Raw genomic sequence first — 21,119 nt, forward strand, 5'->3', positions numbered from 1 at the left:
TAATATACACAGATTCTTCTTTAGATGATTTTTAAACTTTACCAAGTAATTTATGAAGAAGGCATTAAGCACCTTTGCTCTAATTTTGCTAATAAAACCAGAAATTATTATTTTGCCATTTATGAAGTGCTTATTCATCAGTTGTAGGCTTTTTGACCTACTTTCTCATTAAATTTGTTTGAGACTTGCATACTTCTTTGCAGTGGCAACTGTATTTCCTCCTTTATTTTACGCTCAAAAAGTTTACGTCTTCCCCGCACCTCCCCTGCTCCTCTGATAAGTCTCCTTTTATCTAAAAACCGTAAAAAATGTTGTGGTAAGTCCTTTGGTTATGCAGTGACTCTTGTATTTTGTAAGTAGGTATTTATACTTGTGTTTAACTTAAATAATGCACACTTCTATTTTTTTCTTGCTTTTTATGTACATATTTCATAACAGAAATACATGGTTTTTTACAGATGCATAGCTCCACTGGAGGTGGATTTTGTGATTGTGGGGATGCAGAGGCATGGAAGGCTGGACCGCTGTGTACTAAACATGAGCCTGGAGCATCAGGTTCTGCAAAAGAAGTAAGAATACTGCTTAAAGTGAAAGAATAAATATTGTAAATATTGCCATTTTAAAAAGTGCTTATTCCTGTATATGAAAGTATGTATATTGTATAATTCATGTTGTAGGTCCAATTGAGTTGAATCAGGATTTCCTTGGTCACGGTGATTGTTGGTGTCAAACATATATATTGGACATCCTTTGTCTCCAAACAAAAGGCAAAAGCAATAGGACAGTTCCATCTACCTGTCTTGTGCATTTCTGTCTCCGATTCAGAATTAAAATTGCAGTCTTTGGTGCTTTTCTTTGCTATGGGTATTACTCAGTTCATGTTTACAAATAATTGGTTTCTCAGTGGTTAGTAAATGTTTAGATATAGTAATTGATTTTAATTATATTTTCTGTTTTCCAAATGACTGCATTACTGAACAGGTTTTTTTGTCAGTTGCTTCTGGTGTGTGGTCTGTCACTACGACTAAAATAAGCCTGTATGCTTTAAAACTAACCGCTTATGCTAGGATGTTTCATGCTTATTGTACCTTATAAAGCAGCATGTTAACAAGGAATATGCCATCTTATAGGTAGTTCTCAAAGAGAATGTAGCAAATCAGTTGGTTCAGGTAAAATTGTTGGGTATTTTGTGTTCTTTTTTGGAGTCCCACATTCTGAGATAATCAGGACAAAAAAACCTTATCATTCATCATTGCAAACAGACCCCTAATTCCTCCTGGTTTTGTTGCAAAAGTACTGTTCTTCATGATCTGGCAAAAAAGTCAAGCAGAAAAGGAATAAAGAGCACTAGTCTTAGAGAAAAATGAGGCAAAGGTTTCTTTCACCTGTTTATCCTTCAAAAAAAACCAACCCATGAATCCTTAATGGATTTCAGAGATAAAAATAGTTGAAGCTCCAAGAAGGGGTCATCTGATTACCACTTGAAGCTCGTCACTGTAATGTTCACCTGCTTCTACATCAGTAAAGTCTGTTCTGCTGGGCAGTACTTATCCCCGAGTACTGAGCTGACTGATATATGTGTGGCTGATACCTACGTATTACTTATGAAAACCTGTAATCAAAAGAGCCAAATTACTTCCTCAATGTTAGAATATCCAAAAATAGCTATGGAATGGTTAATCTTGCTGCTGTCACCATTATTACATATGTTTAATACTTTTTCCAGCACGTTCTAGAGGTGCTCCCAAAATAAGAAACTAGTACACGTCATCTTTGGGAAGTATTCCTTTTTGTCCTTGAGTTCTGAAGCAAAATAGGATTTTTTGCAATGCTAGAATCCTGGTCCTGTTAAAACATACAGGAAGGTAGAAAACTCATGTGTCTACCATCTCCAAAGCCACCTTTGGATACTATGGAAAGTAGCTCAGTATCAGATTTCTAGCTGATAGCTGAGAGGTCCTTATCATATCATTAAGAGAATTTAGCAGTGGTCTTAAGACAAAATGTTCATGTCTCAGCTGAAAATTAAGTGTTCTTCCACCTGAAAATCAAGTGTTCCCAGCCAAAGCATCTGCATTACTCCTAGAGAAGTGATATTACTTATGCCTCAGCTGACCAGTTTGTCCAGGTTGTCTTACACATGGTAGCTAGCATACATTATGGCTTTCACCTGTGATGGCTCACAAAAGAATCACACAGATACCTAGATGAATGTGGACCTATGAGGCACAACAAGAACTGTTATAAAGAGATTCTAAACAAAATAGATTGTCTCCCAGCTTTAAAATTTAGGTCTCTCTATGAGACTTTCTAACAGTTGTTTCAGAATTTTATTTTTGAGAATAATAGTACTTTTTGGTTCCAAAAACTCTGACCAGAATCCCTAAAGTTTTTTGTGAAATGCTTAGTTCCTGCTGGGGAACCTGTTTCTCTGCAGGGTATAGATTTTGATTTCACGGATCTGGTATTTGCATCTGTGACAGCATATTTCTGCTTTTTACCTCCCTTTCAGTTAGAACAGCTTTTTCATGACAACAATTAGAAAGCAAATGTTAGGAAAAACACAAAAAATTTTACCAATTTTAACAGAAGGCTGTTCCACTCTTGTTACAATCACACTGCCCAGATTTTGGGGGCTATTTTCCAAAACCATATTCCAACAAAGCTTTAGAGAAAACCGTATGCATTCAGAGTCTGCAGCATTTTATTTCTGTTTGGGTGAAGATAAGCTGGTCAGAATATTCTTCAGGTAATTTATATACAATGGAGATAAGGGTAAATGATAGATCATATCAATAATGACAGCAGCTAACACAGTATTTCTTGGGTTTAAACTTCATTGAGAACTATAATCACACCTGTGATGATAAGGAAATGGGGAACCTCCCATGATTCTTTGAGTAATACTTTTCTTGTAATCTCTGATAAGGTCTTCCATTGGTTTGCAGTGGATTTGTTTGATCATCACTTCTGTCATGGAGTATGCAAGTCCAAAGCTATGTTACAACCGCTGTCAAATAAACTTGAACATACTCTACAATAAGCTCTACCTGAGAGTCATGAATGATAGAAAACATATAATTAGACAATTATGGAATTTGGAGAAGCAGAAAGCTACTTACAATAATAGTTTTGTTGTCAATGTATGTAGTTGTTATGCCGTCAGTATATGTAGACTCTAGTAAACGGGCAGAAGTAGAGCCACTACAATAATGAAATGCATCAGTATCTTAATATATACTGTGTGTAACTACTCGATAGATTGCATTGCATGGTCATCTTCCTTTTTTCCTTTTTTATTAAAAGACTTGTTCATCAGGGATTTGTTATGAAAAGACCTGTGGATGTTTGGATTACATCATAGTTTCTCCTCTTTTTTGAAAATCAAGGATGTTCATAACGTAGGAATATTCTCAGTATATAGTGCTTATTAAAAGAAATGAGTTGCAAAGTGCATTTGGAATGGACATCTTGTGTATTTCTTTTCCAGCGTGGTTTCTGATAGTATAGAAGTTTATCACATGCTTGTCAAACAAAAAACACTCTTTTCTGGAATATCCTGACCACTTAATTACTCTAAGTGCAGAAGGTATATGCTGGGGTGTTTATAAACTTACTCTGATCAGGTAGGAGCAAATAAGAAGAGCAGTGTGTTCGCACTGCTATGCAGAACATGGTAAAAATGTGCTTAGGAACTGGCTGCTATTTTTGAAAGGTAGATTAAGTTTAAAGTTTGATCTACAGAATGACCTCCTTTTAAAAATGAGCCCTTAGTAGAGGACAGGTTTCAATCTATAATATTAAAGATAAACAACAGTTTTTAGCATTTCTGAGGTAATGAGGCGAGCATTAGTAGAATACAGTATCCCTACACAAATCCTAATTAAACCCTAGTTTAACAAAAACCAGTTTTACAATGAGGCGATATTTACAAAATTTGTTGGTATGTATGTAATATGGGGCTCAGAAAAGCAATTCTTTGTTTTAGAATCCCCACTCCAGGCTTTTAAGAGTCATTTGCTCCATATTGATTCCAAATTAATGTCTTCACTATGCCAGAAATATAAAAACCATTTTGCCTAAATGTATCCTTGAAAAAAAGATAACTTTAAGAATTTGTGTTTGAGATAAGGTAAAAATACTTCCCAGGCACACTTGTTTAAAAAACAAAATTATTGTGGTCAGTTATTTTTAAACTTTGATATCTGAACATACTTTCTTCATTCTTCGACAATATAGGTTTTTGAAGCTTTACCTGAAGCTTAAATAATTACAGATATTTGGGGACAGTTCTGAGGCAAATTTATTTTTACCCTTTGAATTTGCTTTAGATACATCTTAATTTCATTTTACTGTGAACTCTGTTAATGTGGATAGCATTGGAGCTGGCATTGCATCATTTAACTTTTCACTGTTTGTGTGAGTGCAGTCCCCACTTTTAATAGTTTATAAATCCTTTTATGTGGTTTCCTTTGATTTCTTCTACAGACTGAAGGAGAACAGCATGTCTTACAACAAGGTTCTTGTTTGGAGTGTCTCTGTGCACAGCTCTGCGTTTTCCTCCAACTCTATAATTTCTGCTTAACATACATTAGTGCTTAAAAAGCCAAGCTCTTAAGAAAAAATTCAGTGTATTTACAACTCAGTTCAATTAGATTATTCTTAGCACTATAGTTTTTTTCATTCTGCTCCAAACTTTAAGGTGATAGCTTTGTTGGTCTGGGGAAAAAACAATTACCCCAGACATTTGCATTCTTAATTACAAGTTCTACCACAAGCTTATCCAAAATTAAGTATGTACACACAGTGATATTTATAGACCATGATTTCATTGGCAGACATTTTAGATTGTATGTGTGACTCCAAATTATTCTTCTAATGCTTATCAGGTCAGAAAACTCTTGTTCAGAGCTTTAGAAGCAATTGGTCATGTTAATGTATTTTCACTTCTCTTCCACTACGTTTTTAGCTTTTCCATCATATGGACACAGCATGATTTTACTTGTGTATCTTTTTTTTTTAAAGCAAGCAATCTGCTTCACAAATGGATAAATATGACTGTAGTTCATTTAAGAATTTTTTTAAAAACACGGTTCTTAACTATATTAAACACATCACTCTCTCTGTTCTTTTATATTTAACATTGTGGTATGTTGACCCTGGCTGGATGCCAGGTGCCCACCAAAGCTGCTCTATCACTCCCTTTCTTAGATGGGCAGGGGAGAAAAAATATAATAAAAATCTCGTGGGTTGAGATAAGGATAGGGAGAAATCACTCACCAATTACTGTCATGGGCAAACCAGACTTGACTTGGGGAAAATTAGCTTAATTTATTACCAATCAAATCAGAGTAGGATAATGAGAAATCCCATCTTAAACCCTTTCCCCCCCACCCCTCCCTTCTTCCTAGGCTCAACTTCAGTCCCGAATTCTCTACCTCCTCCCCCCGCAGTAGCACAGGGGGACAGGGAATGGGGGTTGGGGTCAGTTCATCACATGCTGCCTCTGCTGTTCCTTCTGCCTCACTGTCTTTCCCTTTCCCTTCCCTTTCCAGTGTGGGGTCCCTCCCACAGGAGACAGCCCTCCACAAACTTCTCCAATGTGAGCCTTTCCCATGGCTACAGTTCTGCATGAACTGCTCCAGCATGGGTCCCTTCCTCAGGGTGCAGTCCTTCAGAAACAGACTGCTGCAGCGAGGGTCCCCCGCAGGGTCACAAGTCCTGCCAGCAAACCTGCTCCAGCGTGGGCTTCCCACAGGGTCACAGCCTCCTTTGGGCATCCACCTGCGCTGGTGTGGGGTCCTCCACAGGCTGCAGGTGGATATCTGCTCCACCATTAACCTCCATGGGCTGCAGGGGGACAGCCTGCCTCACCAAGGTCTTCACCACGGGCTGAGGGGAATCTCTGCTCCGGTGCCTGGAGCACCTCCTCCCCCTCCTCCTTCACTGACCTCGGTGTCTGCAGGGTTGTTTCTCTCACATATTCTCACACCTCTCTCCAGCTGCAGTTGTGGTTGTGCAGGTTTTTTCCTCCGTCTTAAATGCTACCACTGTCGCTGATGGGCTCAGGCTCAGCCTTGGCCAGCAGTGGGTCTGTCTTGGAGCCAGCTGACATTGGCTTTGTTGGACATGGGGGAAGCTTCTAGCAGCTTCTCACAGAAACCACCCCTGCAGCCCCCCTGCTACCAAAACCTTGTCATGCAATACATATATGTCAGGCCGTACATTGCAGAAGTGAGTGTCCTTAGTACTTTTGGATTAGAAGTCACATGTAAAAAGCTTAAATCTTGGAAAGCATCTTGGTTTCTCATCTTTTCTCACTCTGGAAAACACATTTATATTCAGATTTTGTAGGCAGTTTGGGTGATCCTAAAATTATGGGAAACTTTGTGTAAATGTTCTAGACAATATTAGCGTCTTTGTGTTGTATTTGTATATGAAATTACTGGATTTGGTTGTGTTAACATTTTATACCCTTTATATATGTATATGCTGAAAGGAAGGTGATATATGGAGAAGGTCAGCAGGGTCTTTGGATTAAACAACCGTGTCTGAAAAGAGGCCTTTAATGTATCTATCTATGTCTTATACTTGGATATTGATTGCTTCATTCTTAAGTGCAGGTTTGGTAATGATTTTCTTTGCTTATAACATTAATTACTCTCCTGCTTAAATGCTTATAGAAAGGATTAATAATGTTACGTGATGTAGACAATTTACTTAATGAGCATTATCTGGGTGGGTGGGAAATATGTCAGTTCACAGGGATATTCTGAATGGTTCCTGGATCTGGGATGGGATATCTGCAAAGAACAGTTAGGTTTCCTTGGATGATTGTTCAAGGACTGCCATAAATGTTTGACAGAATACACACATAGAAGAGCAAGCAATGCCGGGGAAGAATTTTGGTCTGGGCTGCAAACTTTTAATATCTTCAGGTGTACAGAAAGCTGTTAACCAGCTTTTTTAAGCTTAAGTTTAAAAATAGAAATTTCTTAACACGTTTGGTGAAGTCTTAAGTAGTCTATTCCTAGATAAAAACTGGATGTGTTTAAAAAAAAAAAAAGGTGAAACATTGGACTACTGAGAGCCCTTGGGATGAAATAATTTTGAAGAGGAGAAATTAGGTGAGATTAATTTGCTTGAAAATCATGAAAATATTAATTTCCTGAAATAAATATAGTAATGTGTCTTCTACCAATTTTTTTTTTTTAATTTCCATATTATCTCCTGTTTTACAGAATTCTGAATGCCAGTTGAATGAAGAAATCATGGAGCATTCTAGGAGGGTGTTTCCCTCTGTGATAAAATACATTGTAGATATGCTTATATGGGAAGAAAAGAAGGAACTGCCTCCGGAGCTCACAGTTAGGTAGGGCGTATTTCCAAATTTTTCTTAAAGGCATTAGAAACTTTGATAGTAATTTTGCCTCTGGTTTTCTTACCCTCATACAAACGTATTAGTGCCACAGTCCCTGTAAACAGCACTGTCGCATTTTTGACCTACAGTTATATGGAGAAAAGGTTTTGATACTTCATGGGAAAAGCAGTGTGTGACTGTGCTCCATCAGTTATTGAGGGGAGCTGCTCTGAAGCCAGCCTGATCTGCAGCGAAGTGGCAGATCTTGGTGCGCAGGGGGTTTTCCTGGGGCAGGGAAATGCCAGGGCAGCAGAGAGACCCACCAGGAGCTGGCTGCTCTCATGGGAGACACTGATGAGGACTGGGCATTGCCAGAGCAACCGCGACCACCCCCATGCCTATAAAAAGCAGGCTGGGGAGCGCAAGGGACCAGGAGTGCTGCCAACAGAGTAGGCAAACAACAGAGCATGTCAGCCAGGGCGTGGCACAGAGGTTTGTGCGGTCGGGCGTGCAGGAAGGGCGTAGTCACCCTACCAGCTCAAGAGGTGAGTTCAGCTGGTGGTCATAACTCTCTTGGAATGAGCTTAGCTGTGGTATCCACCTGGCAGGAAGCCATGCCCTCTGCACTCACCAGAATGTATGTGGCAACCCTGGCAGAGCTCCCATGAAGATAGGCTCTGGCACCCTCTGCAGCCTGAGACCTGGGCAGCTGCATATCACTGGTGATGGGTGGGTGTAGTCAGAACAGCTGTGTGAGGTGTGACCAGGTGGATGATCTGCTCAGCCTGGTGGCAGAGCTAAGAGAGGAAGTAGAAAGGTTAAGGAGCATCAGGGAGTCTGAGAAAGAGATAGGCTTGTGGAACCATGCTCTGCCCTCCTGAGACAGAAACAGGCACTAGAAAAAACCCAAGATCAAGGGGATCCTGTATCCTCCCTGGGCCAGGCTGAAAGCAGTAGCTTAAAGGAAAGGACTGAATGGAGGCAAGTCCAAGCTTGAGACAGCAGGTGAACCCCCTGCTTGCCAACCTCATCTTCCCAGGTGCCTCTGTATGAGGCTCTGGATGTGGAAGACCATTCAATGGATGATGTAGATGATGGCTCATCTATGTCAGAGCTGTTGCCAAGGTCAGAAGGGCCTACCCCTGTGTCACGACCACCTCCACGAGGAAGAGAAGTCAGGTCATAGTTGTAGGCGCCTCTCTACTGAGATGAGCAGAGGGTCCAATATGCCAGACAGACCCTCCTGTTAGGGAAGCCTGCTGCCTCTCTGGGGCTCAGGTTAAGGATATCACTAGGAAACTTCCTACCCTGGTACGGCCCTTGGACTATTACCCATTACTGTTCTCCCATGTGGGTGCTGATGAAGCTGCAACGCGTAGTCCAAGGGTGATCTAAAGAAACTTCAGGGCCTTGGGACAGTTGGTAAGGGATTCTGGAGCACAGGTTATTTTTCTCTGTCACCTTCCAGTTGCGGGTAGTGACAGGCCTAGTCTATTAATACATGGCTCTGTGACTGGTGTCACCACCATGATTTGGGGTTTTTTGATAATGGATGGGCCTACGCAGCATCAGGCTTGCTGGTGTCAGATGGTATTCACCTTTCTCAAAGCAGGAAGAGGATCTTTGCTCACGAGCTAGTGGGGCTTGTTGACAGAGCTTTAAACTAGACTTGAAGTGGGAGAGGGATAATATCAGGCTTGCCCATGGCAAGCTGTGGGATGGCATGCCAAGGTTAGAGGGATGGGGTGATAGTGAGGGCCCTCAGCCTGTTGCTCTGAGATGTGCTGGCTGCACTGCAGCACAGTCTTATGGAGGTGAGCCATGGGCTCCTGAGATAATAGGAGTGAACAGGGAAACGCCAGTGAAATACTTCAAAGGAATTAAGGGGTGTTCCTCGAAGAAGGTGACATGGACAACAGCTCAGCTGAAGTGACTCTACACTAACGCATGCAGCATGGGCAACAAACAGGAGGAGTTGGAAGCCACCATGCTGCTAGAAAGCTCTGACCTTGTTGCCATTATGGAAACTTAGTGGGGCGAATCCCATGGAGTGTAGCTGTTGATGGTTACAGGCTGTTCAGAAGGGACAGGCAAGGAAGAAGGGGCGGAGGCATTGCCCTCTACATCAAGAAATGGATAGAGGGTGAAGAGCTCTTTGAAGAATACCCGTGAGCAGGTTGAAAGCTTATGGGTAAGAATCAGGCCAAGGCAACAAAGGAAACCTTGTGGTTGGTGTGTACCACAGGCTGCCCAATCAAGGGGAGCCTGTTGATGAAGCCGTCTTACTCAATCTACAGGAGACATTGCCCTTGCAGGCTCTTGTCCTGCTGGGGAACTTCAACCACCCCGACATCCACTGGAAAAGTAGCGTGGTAAGCTATAAGCAATCCAGGAGACTCCTAGAATGCATTGAGAATAACTTCTTAAGCCAGGTAATAGACAGCCCTACCAGAAGGTATGTGATACTGGACCTGTTGGTCACCAACACAAGTAAGCTAGTCAGTGATGTCAAGATTGGAGGCTGCTTGCACTGCAGTGGTCACACACTGGTGAGTTCACAGTCCTGAGGGATGTGGGTCAGGTGAAGAGTAAAGTCAGGACCCTGAATTTCGGGAAAGCAAACCTCCAGCTCTTCAAGGAGTTAGTCAACAGGACCCACTGGGAAACTCCCCTCAGGGACAAGGCAGCAGAAGAGAGCTAGCAGATCTTTAAGGACACTTTCCATAGAGTGCAAGAGCTCTTGATCCCCAGGTGTGAAAAACCAGGAAAGGAAGGCAAGAGACTGGCATGGATGAGTCAAGACCTGTTAGTCAAACTAAAGGTCAAGAAGGAAATGCACAGGCAGCAGAAGCAGAGACAGGTATCCTGGGAAGAGTATAGGGATGCTGCCTGGTTGTGTAGGGATGGGGTCAGGAAGGCCAAGGTGCAGCTGGAGCTGAACTTGGCAAGGGATGCAAATAAAAGCCCTTCTTACAGGTATGTCAGCCAGAAAAGGAAGGTCAAATAAAGTGCAGCCCCCATGATGAGCAAGAATGGCAAACTGGTAACAATGGACGAGGAGAAGGCTGAGGTACTCAAGAACTTCTTTGCCTCAGTCTTCACTGACAACCTTTCTTCCCACACCGCTCAAGTGGGTGGACCACAAGATGGAGATGGGGGGAGCAAGGTCCCTTCCATTGTAAGAGATCAGGTTTGTGACCACCTGAGGAACCTGAACATATATAAATCTGTGGGACCTGGTGAGATGCATCCCAGAGTCCTGAGAGAATTGGCTGATGTAGCTGCCAAGCCATTCTCCATGATATTTGAAGAGTCATGTCAGTCAGGTGAAGTCCCTGGGGACTGTAAAAAGGGAAACATTGTGCCTATTTTTAAGAAGGGTGGACAGGAGGACCCTGGGAACTCCGGACCTCTCAGCCTCACCTCTCTGCCTGGGAAGATCATGGAACAGATCCTCCTAGAACCTATGCTAAGGCACATGGAGGACAGGGAGGTGATCCGAGACAGCCAACATGGCTTCACCAAGGGCAAGTCCTGCCTCACCAAGCTAATGGCCTTCTATGATGGAGTGACTACATCAGTGGACAAGGAAGCACTATGGCTATTGTCTCGCTGGACTTCTGTAAAGCCTTTGACACAGTCCCCCACATCATCCTTCTATCTAAAATGGAGAGATATGGATTTGATGAGTGGAATAGTTGGTGGATGAGGAGTTGGTTGGATGGTCACATCCAGAGGGTAGTGGTCAATGGCTCAATGTCCAGATGGAGATCAGTGATGAGTGGTGACCCTCAGGAGTCTGCACTGGGACCATTGATGTTTAATATCTTCATCAATAACATAGTGGGATTCAGTGCACCCTCAGCAAGTTTCCAGATGACACCAAGCTGAGTGGTGGTGTTAACACACCTAGGGGATGGAATGCCATCCAGAGAGATCTGGACAAACTGAAGAAGTGGGCCTGTGTGAACCTCATGAGGGTCAACAAGGCCAAGTGCAGGGTCCTGCACCTGAGTCAGGGTAACCCCTGGCATTGGTACAGCCTGGGGGATGAAGGGATTGAGAGCAGCCCTGCAGAGAAGGACTTGAGGGTACTGATGGATGAAAAGCTGGACATGAGCCAACAGTGCGCACTCACAGCCCAGGCCAACCGTATGCTGGGCTGCATCAAAAGCAGCGTGGCCAGCAGGTCGAGGGAGGGGATTCTGCCCCTCTGCTGTGCTCTGGTGAGACCCACCTGGAGCCCTGCGTCCAGCTCCGGGGTCCTCAGCACAGGAACGATATAGACCTGTTGGAGCAGGTCCAGAGGAGGGGCACAAAAATGATCTGAGGGCTGGAGCACCTCTCCTGTGAGGACAGGCTGAGAGATTTGGGGGTGTTAAGCCTGGAGGAGAGAAGGCTGTGGGGAGACCTGATTTTGCAGCCTTTCAGTACTTAAAGGGGGACTATAGGAAAGAAGGGAACAAACTATTTTAGTATGGCCTGTTTTGACAGAACAAGGGGTAATGGTTTTAGACTAAAAGAGAGTAGATTTAGACTAGATACATGAAATTTTTTACAGTGAGGGTGGTGAAACACCAGCCCAGGTTGCCCAGAGAGGTGGTAGATGCCCCATCCCTGGAAACATTGAAGGTCAGGTTGGACGGGGCTCTGAGCGCCCTGATTGATTTGAAGATGTCCCTCCTCATTGCAGGGGGGGTTGGATAGATGACCTCTAAAGGTCCTTTCCAACCCAAACCATTTTATGATTCTATGAAAATAGCAAAAGACTGTTGTGTGTCATGTTAAAAGACAAATGGGATCATGAAACAGCAGAAAGAGGAAATATAATAGTGGAATAATCAGATAACTTAAAATCTATTTTCTACTTGGTATGTGGTTTCTGTGACTTTTTCTGGTATAGATGGTGAAGTAGGTCTGTCTTTGACATGAACGTGCTTAATTTTCTTCTATAATTTTTTTATATTTGACATTTATCTCAAGCTATGAAGTGAGCTGTTGCTTGTATTTTGTAGGACACTGTCTAAAACTTTACTTTTATTTGTTGATGATATGTTGGCTTTTTCCCAGCAGAGAGAAGGTAGACAGCTACTACTGTGTCCTTTTCAATGATGAACATCATTCTTACGATCATGTCATCTATAGCCTGCAAAGGGCACTTGGCTGCGAACTCGGTGAAGCCCAGTTGCATACTACCGCCATAGATAAAGAGGTTAGTTCATTCTGGATATGGGACAAAGTCACTTTTTAATATATAAGAAGTGCTACTATAGTCTCTTGATCATAGAATCTTTGCTTCTGGGATGCTGGAGCTTGAGGAGAGAGAGGCATGTTGCAGAGTAACTGTTAATCAGCACTTGCTTCAAGAAAGTTTTTAAACTGTATTAATTTTTTCTTCAGGATGAAAACCCAGTTTCTTGAGAAAGGGTAGAGCTGACTTATCTGAAGTTGCTCCTTTCATGTTTGGCATATTTTCTTTACTTTTTTTTTTTTGTTTTCAGCTGAGGTCAATGTTTTATTTTGATAGTATTTGAAAAATATACAAGTCAGCAATATGCATATTTCTTATATTTAATCAGAAATGTAACTTACATTTTGCAAGAGTTAGTGCTAGTTCTGGCTTAGACTTAATTTTAAAATCTTAAAACTTCAAATTAAGAAAATGAAATCAGGAAGAATCCCTGAAGGAATTTGGGTGAACCTGACAACTTTAGTACATTTTTCAAACTAGTGTCCCACGTAAAGACCTTACACTAGTAATGATTTTTTTTTTCGACTGGTGGTGGTGGACAAGGAAGATCAGTGTTTGAATTATCTTAATTGCAACCACTCCCAAAAGTACAAAACTTAATGTTTGTACACAGAGAAACTTTGTCTTTAGCTGCATACGTATTTGTTTTATATTTACATATAAAACATTACAGATTAATAAAGGATTCTAATATTAGTAAAATCTATATTTTCTTTTTGTGTTTCATTTTGTTCAGGCAATGAAAGTTAAGTTGTGTTTAGTTAGTAGTGCCAGTCTTGCGTAATTGCAAGTCTTGTCCTGCAGTTGCGGGTTTTGTAAAATATGTATATGCATGCATGCTTATGGAGTAACTTTAAGTTTTCCATTACGAAGGCTCCTTTTGATTGAAATCTAAATTTCAGATCCAGAGTTGATCAGACTTCTTGTTTTACAAAGCACCTACTAGAGCACAGGAGTAGATTATATTGTTTTAATTAAAACAGTTCCGCAACATACAGCTACTTCATCTCTTCTTGTGAGAAATTCTGCTGTGTGGAGAACTTGTTTCGGAAGCCATACTTCTGATTTTCTTTGAATGGAATTTGAGGTCTCAGCTGGACCTGTTCTTGGCTTTATTGAAAGAGCTATCAGACCCATGCTTGTAAGAAACCCTGCTATTTCATACACAGAAGTAAGAAACAGTAGGAAAGATTGTAGAAAAGCAATTCAGGATGAGTACATTTTGTGCTAGGAAGAAAGTTGATGTGATTTGTGTTTAAAGTATTCTGCAGAAAATCCTCTCATCTGTTTTAATGCACGTGTGAATTTTCTTTATCTAATAATATTAAGACACCCAGACTTTACTTTGTTCTTTTGTTACTTAATTAAAATAGCTTTTTTTCTAAAGATAATTATATTAATTTGGATTTGCTTCTAGATGTCTAAAAGCACCCATGAGTGATGTTGATCCCTGTTTTTCTTTTCTGTATAAAGATCATAGCAAAGATCAGGCTTGTAACATTTTGGTTTTGTTTTGTATTGGTCTCACACTCAATATTTTCTTTAAACAGGGTCGTAGAGCTGTTAAGGCAGGACGTTATGCCTCTTGTCAGGAGGCAAAAGAAGAAATCAAGGTAACTTCCTAATATACTTTTTTCATTTAAAAAACAAACAAATCAACTTCATAATTATTAATACTAAAGACTTATTTGTCTGCTGTACAGTCTTTAACTTAGTACTTCCATGCTTTTATAGCCTGCCTGCAAACTTTTTGAAATTGTATTTACCCCATCATCTTTGGTATAGATAGATATCTTCAGAAATACAACATCAAACTGATTTCTTTTTTTGCTTGGGAGAGGTAATGGGTGGTGAAGACAATATGAAAATTCGTGTTACCTTTATTTTATGTCTGCTAATATTTACCTGATTCCTAGAGGCATTCTGAAAATGTTTCTCAACGACCACTTCATGTGGAGGTTCTGCATGCTGATGTTATGGCTCACCAGAAGTTTGCCTTGCGCCTTGGTTCTTGGCTGAACAAACTCATGAGCTATTCAAGTAAGCATAACTGATTTTTGTTACCATAATGCCATGTCAGTATTTGAACAACTAATTCTCTCAAAAAATGTCTTTTGTAGTGTTATATACAATATTCCCTTATTAAAATATTTTCACATTCCTCCTAATTAGTAAATAAATAATACAATAGTAGGGGTGCTGATATCCATCAGTATGCTTATGAACAGTAGTACTTTTCTGTTCCTTCTTGTTAAAATAAATGTCTTTCCCTGCTTGAGCTCTGTCTGTTCCTCTAGCAATTTTATTATCCTCAGTTTTAGTATCATGTGCCCTATTTCAGGTACTTCTTTGCTTAAAAGCTGCTCTCCCCAGCGTTGCTGGAAAGTTCTAGTTCTACTGAAAGTTTGATTTTTTTATCCTCATTTTTCTTCCTAGAGAATCTTTCTTATTTTTTTTCAATTTTATGACATTGCTCTATTTTAAAACACCAACTGACAGCTTGTTATTCAGCTGTTGACTTTGGTGAGTACAGACAAGTTGGTGTCAGTGCCCCAGCAATTGTCCAACATTTTAGGTTTTTAAGCATTACCTTTTTAGCTGATGAGAGAAGCTAAAACTAAAAACGAGTCTCCCATGTTGGGTGTAGCATTTTAGGGTTAGGAAGTTGTTATAGGTAAAATGATACTTTAATATGTTTTATGAGAGTCTTCGAGCACAAAGATTGAAGTTTAACATTCTTGTCCTTGTTCTTCTGGATTATATATGGAGATGCTTTAATAGCTTCATGTTCTGTACTCAGCTGGAACATTTTGGTGGTCTGGTGGTTCTGGTTCTTTTCCCGGTTTTGCTTCAAGAGGTAGATGTGGATCAAGAAAGATTCAGTACTATTTATTTCCAGGTTGTCAGGAACTTGATTCATGATGCTCCCCTTCTCCTTTTGAAATTAGTAATGTAAGAGCTCATTTCTGAATGTTAGTAACTCGTGGGTGACTCCGATATGCTGACCCCCAAAATTGCTTTGGCAAGTACTGTATTTATTGATAGGTGCAAGAAAATACAAAATAATGTTCTGAAATTCTACAAAAGACTGACCTTCATGGCCCAAGGCAAGGACCAGTGTAGACTTGCCTAGCCTGTGCATTTCTGTGCTGACGTTGTGAACTCTTCATATGGATCTGATTTGTAAATGCTTTTCCCTTTATAAAATACTTTTCTGCATCACTGGATTTATTATATAAAGTAGGTAAGAATAATAGGAAGAAATTAGTGAGGGGAGAGTATGTGGGAGCTCACTGAGAAAAAACATGGCTAAAAATAATTCATACTTATGTGCCTTATTTTCTTGAAATAAAACAACTCTGCAATTCTCATTTTGTTGGCTCATATAGTTTAATTATGGAAGCATTCTTGTACAAATGAATACTTTTATCCCTATAGGTGACTTCCGCCAGATCTTTTGTCAAATATGTCTCAAAGAAGAAGCTGGATCTGAAAAGCCATGCTTCATAAGCAGGTTGATGCTGTGGGATGCAAAACTTCATAAAGGTTTGTGTTTCCATGTTGCAGTAAACTGAAGAGGCAAATCAATTTTTCACATGTGTAAGAAATGGGTAAAAGCAAATAAGCGCTATGCAGGTGGAGTTACATTTCTTTGGTTTTTATATTATGGTTTATATACAGCCTTATTTTTACGGCTGAAATAATTGATAGTTTGGGTATGAATTTGCCTCCTAAATTTTTCCTGCTTTATGTATTTTGAAGAATATTTTAACAAGATGTAGCCTGAATATGGGTAACTTTTTAAAACACAGGGTAAACATATATCTACCAATAAACATTAAAAATATATTAATAAATTTGTTCATATACCTCATAACCATTTTAAGGCTTTTAGTGATTTTTAACTATAATTTCATAATCTGTTCTTTTCCACAAAAAGCTGCATCTTAGTACAATAAAGTGACATGCAATGTATTTGCTCTTCACAGGCGCAAGGAAGGTTCTTCATGAACTTATCTTCAGTAGCTTTTTCATGGAAATTACATACAAAAAACTTTTTGCTGTGGAATTTGTGAAGGTAAATGGCTATTTGGTTTTTTTATGCTATGAATTTTTACTGGCTTTGTAAAATTACCCCCAAACCTGAAAATTGTTTCAATATAAATAATGAATGTTCAACAACTAGCTCAGCCTTTATAGAGTGTATTAATTCCAATGTCATTGGTTTGTTCCTTATAATCGTAGGTGTGTATATATGCTCATTTGGAACGCAGTACTGTTTGTGTATCTTTTGAAATGGCAGATGAACGGCAGCTTGTCTTTCTTTTTAAAGATTGGGTACAATAGTTAAGAAATACACAAAACATAAGCCCAAATGTTTTTTGATCCTGATAAAGGTGACTGTCACTCCATGGTTTTCTCTGGAGTGAAACAAAGCGAAGACATATATTACTCATTGTACATATCTTTTACAGACAGGGGTGGAATAAGTGTGCAGTTCACTGCAGGAGGAAGACTTGTTTTATGATAAGCTAATGTCTTTATTGATCCTTTTTCAAATATTTAATTTCTTCTCAGGGGGAAGACTAGTTGTAGGAGAAAAAATATTTTGATTCTATTCTGGCAGAATAGTTAAATTTGAGCATATCTTCAGTATTAAGGCAGTGGGGCACATATTTAGGTGTTTTGGTGCATTGAGGACATTGTGCTGTCTTTGTTGTTTGAACTGCTTCTGTTAGAAAGGAAGAAGGACATTGAGACATCATTCTTGCAAATAAAAAGTAAACCTTTTTAATTAACACTCGTTTTATTTATTTATTTTCCCCAATATTTTTTTTTCCTAGTATTACAAGGCACTGCAAAAAGAATATATCAGTGATGATCATGACAGAGTTCTCTCTGTGACAGCACTCTCAGTTCAGATGTTCACTGTACCTACTCTGGTATGTACGGCCTGTCTCCACTAGAAATGTAAAATAAATTTGAGAATTGCTGGCAGTACCACCTTTGCAGACTGTGTACTTGGCAGAGAGTCTTTATGCATTGCTGAGTTGAAAATGAATGGTTCTGAGATTTGTTAAGGTCAATATGAAAGCAGGAGCTTGAGTTTACATGAAAATTCATTACCTTGGAAGTTCAACTTCCAAGGTTTACAGTCAGGGCAAACTGAACCAGGTATATGCAGTAATATATGACCTCAGGTAAGTGTAAAGCTGAGAAGCTAGAGCAATTATTAAAAAATTTGCAGAAGACAGAGGGAATGCAAATAAGTAGAAGTTTTAGGCAGCATTGTTGTCTGCATTAACTTTCTGTGTTCATTTACTGTTCACATTTACCTTCTTAGGTAACTTCAAAAACTTTGGGGGGTAGGCAAAAAAATGCTTAAGTGTCTTTTTGTGTGGGTGAAATACGTTAAATCCTGTGAGGGAAAAATGCATACCTGTAAGTTTTAAAGGTTGTGTTTCTTGCCTGAAATACTAACGTAAAAGTCATTTCCTACATGATCTTTCTAGAAAAAATAGCATGTCTGTTGCATTGAAGCTGTCAGAGTGAATAAACATGCAAAGTTGATAGAAACTGTGTTCATACGTGATAAATATTATGGGAGTTTTTGTAGCTTGGACTCTTTACAAATGCTTAAAATAATTTCTAATCAAAAAGACTGGATTCAAAGGAAAAAATATTTTGACAGTTCTCTTCAACAAAAATAGGAAGAAAAATTTTTCATTTTCCTGCAGGCCCGACATCTTATTGAGGAGCAAAATGTAATCACCATCATTACAGAGACACTCCTAGAAGTGCTTCCAGAGTACCTAGACAAAAATGGCAAGTTCAACTTCCAAGGTTACAGTCAGGACAAACTGAACCGGGTGTATGCAGTAATATATGACCTCAGGTAAGTGTAAAGCTGAGAGGCTAGAGCAATTCTTAGAAAACTTGTAGTAGAATGAGGTGTTTCAATTCAGGAATCTGATGGTAAAACTGCTTCAAAAACAAATCCCAAACCAAGCCCTTCAAAAACACACACATGAAACTTTAATGTTTTATTTTTCAGTGGAAACGTAAAATTTTCTAATACAAAACCTATATTCTATAATGACAAATTTTGATGATTTTTCACTGATATCATTCCATGTAACAATTACATTAATAAACAAAATGCATCTACTCTAAGACAGCATGGGAAATCTGGCTTCTATTCATTATCATTCTGGGAAAGCTGTATAATCCTCATCTGTATAGCATGTTCCATGCTCACAGGTCCCAAGTTACTCTATCAGATTTATTTTAATTCTAAGGTGTTTAAGGTGGTTTGCTTTTACATTACTCAACTTACTTCAAATGGTGGAGTCACACCAAACAACTCTAGTGTTTGGTGAAAATTTTAAGAGGAGTTTGAGAGACAGAGGGTGATGTAATGTGATGATGCAGTTGATTATTTTAATACAAAGAACACTTTAAATACAAGCTTAAGCAGAAGAGATGTCTGAGCAAAAGATGATAATGTTTTCTTTGGGGACAGGTATGTCTTAGTCAGCAAGCCTACATTGTGGACAGACCGTCTGAGGGAGCGGTTTTTAGAAGGATTTGTTTCTTTCCTAAGGATTCTAACTTGCATGCAGGTACAACACATTTAAATAATTTCTTTCTAATATGCTATTATAAAGATATTGCAGCGCTTCCGTTTGCTCATCTTGTTGTCCATAGCAATATTGTGGATATAAACATAAAATTACGGTGGTAAATTCTTCAATCCCTGTCTTGGGTGGGTGAAAAAGTACTGTTTACTTTATAGAAGTAATATTCATCAATTTTAGCTACATGTATCTGAACAACCTATATTTTATCACTTGCTTATGGAATTTTGTGGTGTTCTTAGCCTGTGATCACTGATTTAGCTTGAGTGTTTTGTGGCCTCTCTATTTCAGGGAATGGAGGAGATAAAAAGACAGATTGGTCAGCACATTGAGGTAGACCCTGACTGGGAAGCAGCTATTGCTATACAGATGCAGCTCAAGAACATTCTTTTGATGTTCCAGGAGTGGTGTGCCTGTGATGTAAGCGTATCAGTTGTCTGGGATTCTTACACGCATACCTTTTGTGAATATTCCTGAGTGCTTTTTAAATAGCAGCTTTTTAAAAAAAAAGCTCATTATTGTTCAATACAGTGAGTTCAATACTCAAAAAAAGTGAGTCTGAAAGAATTAATCCATGGTGTGACAGAGAGAGTAGGGATCTTAGAGTATAATCTTCTAGCTGACAAAGCTGCACAGGGTGTCAGGCAAATCATGAAGAGAAAATATGTCTCATAATTCAAAATTTTGAGAATTAGGTTCATGGTATCGCTGTCAAATTTTAAGGTTTTGAAGCACACTGTGTTCATTTTTAGTTGCAAAAGTGGACTGCAGACAATTTGCGTTAATTGGGTAATTGCACTGTAAGTAGTCTTAATCAGTGCTGGAGCTCATCCCTGTGCTGGGCTTTTTTTTCTTCCAGTAGGGAGAAAAAGGAAGAACTACAGCAGTTTGGGAGCTTCTTGATCCAATTTGAGGTGCAAACTATGCAAAATATTAAAATACTGCAGCTTAAATAAGCACATAGATTTTAGGGCATTTGACAGAGCAGCTTTTTGGAACAGAAGCATATTCTCAGTTAGCTTGAGTGGGTGCTCCACTGCTCCAGTTCAGTGATTCTCAGTATTAAGAAACAGCAGTAATTATATTGTGGACTTTTAGTAACTGTTTATGTGATCAGAAAAAAACAAATGAGGAATTCTAGTGCATATATATGATTTTTAAATATAACACTATGCATTTATATTAAACTCTAGGAAGAGCTGTTGCTCAAGGCCTACAGCGAATGTCATAAAGCTGTGATGAACTGCAGCACAAATGGCCGCTCACGGGAGAAGACAGTGTTTCACTTGTGTGGCCACACTCTGGAGAGCAGACCTTACAGAGTGTCTGCAGATCCTGTCAGCATCCATCTACCACTTTCTAGGACTCTTGCTGGTAGGTGGTGTGTTTTGTTTTGGTTGCTATTTGAATTGCGTTTATCACCCATCTCTATTTCTTTACTCCAGAAGGCATTTAGATTAAGTGCTTCGCAGATGAGTCATGCTCTGACTTTCTGACATTCTCATGATCAGGCAACCCTCTTCCCCAGATGACCCACTAAGGGAAAGTTTTTCTCACAAAAAATTTGCCATGGAGGTTGGAGGACACTTTTTAAACAGGGGAGATATAAGAAAGTCAGGCAAGAAGGAAAAGTTTCATGTTTTAATGAGAACTTCAGTTTTCTCTGGACCATTGGAATTTATGTGCTTCTGTTTCTGTATCTACCTGTTTTACCTAAATGAATGTTCATTATTACTGTATCTTGAATTTATTTTTCCAGCCACATATATCTTAGGACTGTTAAAATACTCCTCCTAAAAGACACGTTTGCAGTATGCCAGGACAGATTTCCAGTCAGAATACAAAGGACCACGGCAGTGGGTGATCGCTG

At 39.5% G+C, this 21,119-nt stretch overlaps 1 protein-coding gene across 2 annotated transcripts in view; it reads left to right on the forward strand.

The window, feature by feature from the left end:
- Positions 1-21,119, forward strand: part of UBR1 (ubiquitin protein ligase E3 component n-recognin 1) — a 77,717-nt gene that overhangs the window by 16,234 nt on the left and 40,364 nt on the right. The window contains exons 4-15 of one of the 2 annotated variants that reach the window (XM_064462422.1): positions 459-569; positions 7,242-7,372; positions 12,431-12,572; positions 14,162-14,224; positions 14,528-14,651; positions 16,050-16,157; positions 16,601-16,689; positions 17,456-17,554; positions 18,350-18,507; positions 19,135-19,234; positions 19,541-19,669; positions 20,443-20,623. In XM_064462422.1, the coding sequence (XP_064318492.1) occupies positions 459-569; positions 7,242-7,372; positions 12,431-12,572; positions 14,162-14,224; positions 14,528-14,651; positions 16,050-16,157; positions 16,601-16,689; positions 17,456-17,554; positions 18,350-18,507; positions 19,135-19,234; positions 19,541-19,669; positions 20,443-20,623 (1,435 nt within the window). The remainder of the gene's footprint in view (positions 1-458; positions 570-7,241; positions 7,373-12,430; positions 12,573-14,161; positions 14,225-14,527; positions 14,652-16,049; positions 16,158-16,600; positions 16,690-17,455; positions 17,555-18,349; positions 18,508-19,134; positions 19,235-19,540; positions 19,670-20,442; positions 20,624-21,119) is intronic. The other variant, XM_064462423.1, reaches the window with a different exon arrangement.

Source organism: Phalacrocorax carbo, chromosome 10, assembly GCF_963921805.1.
Source record: "Phalacrocorax carbo chromosome 10, bPhaCar2.1, whole genome shotgun sequence".
Classification (NCBI taxonomy): Eukaryota; Metazoa; Chordata; class Aves; order Suliformes; family Phalacrocoracidae; genus Phalacrocorax; species Phalacrocorax carbo.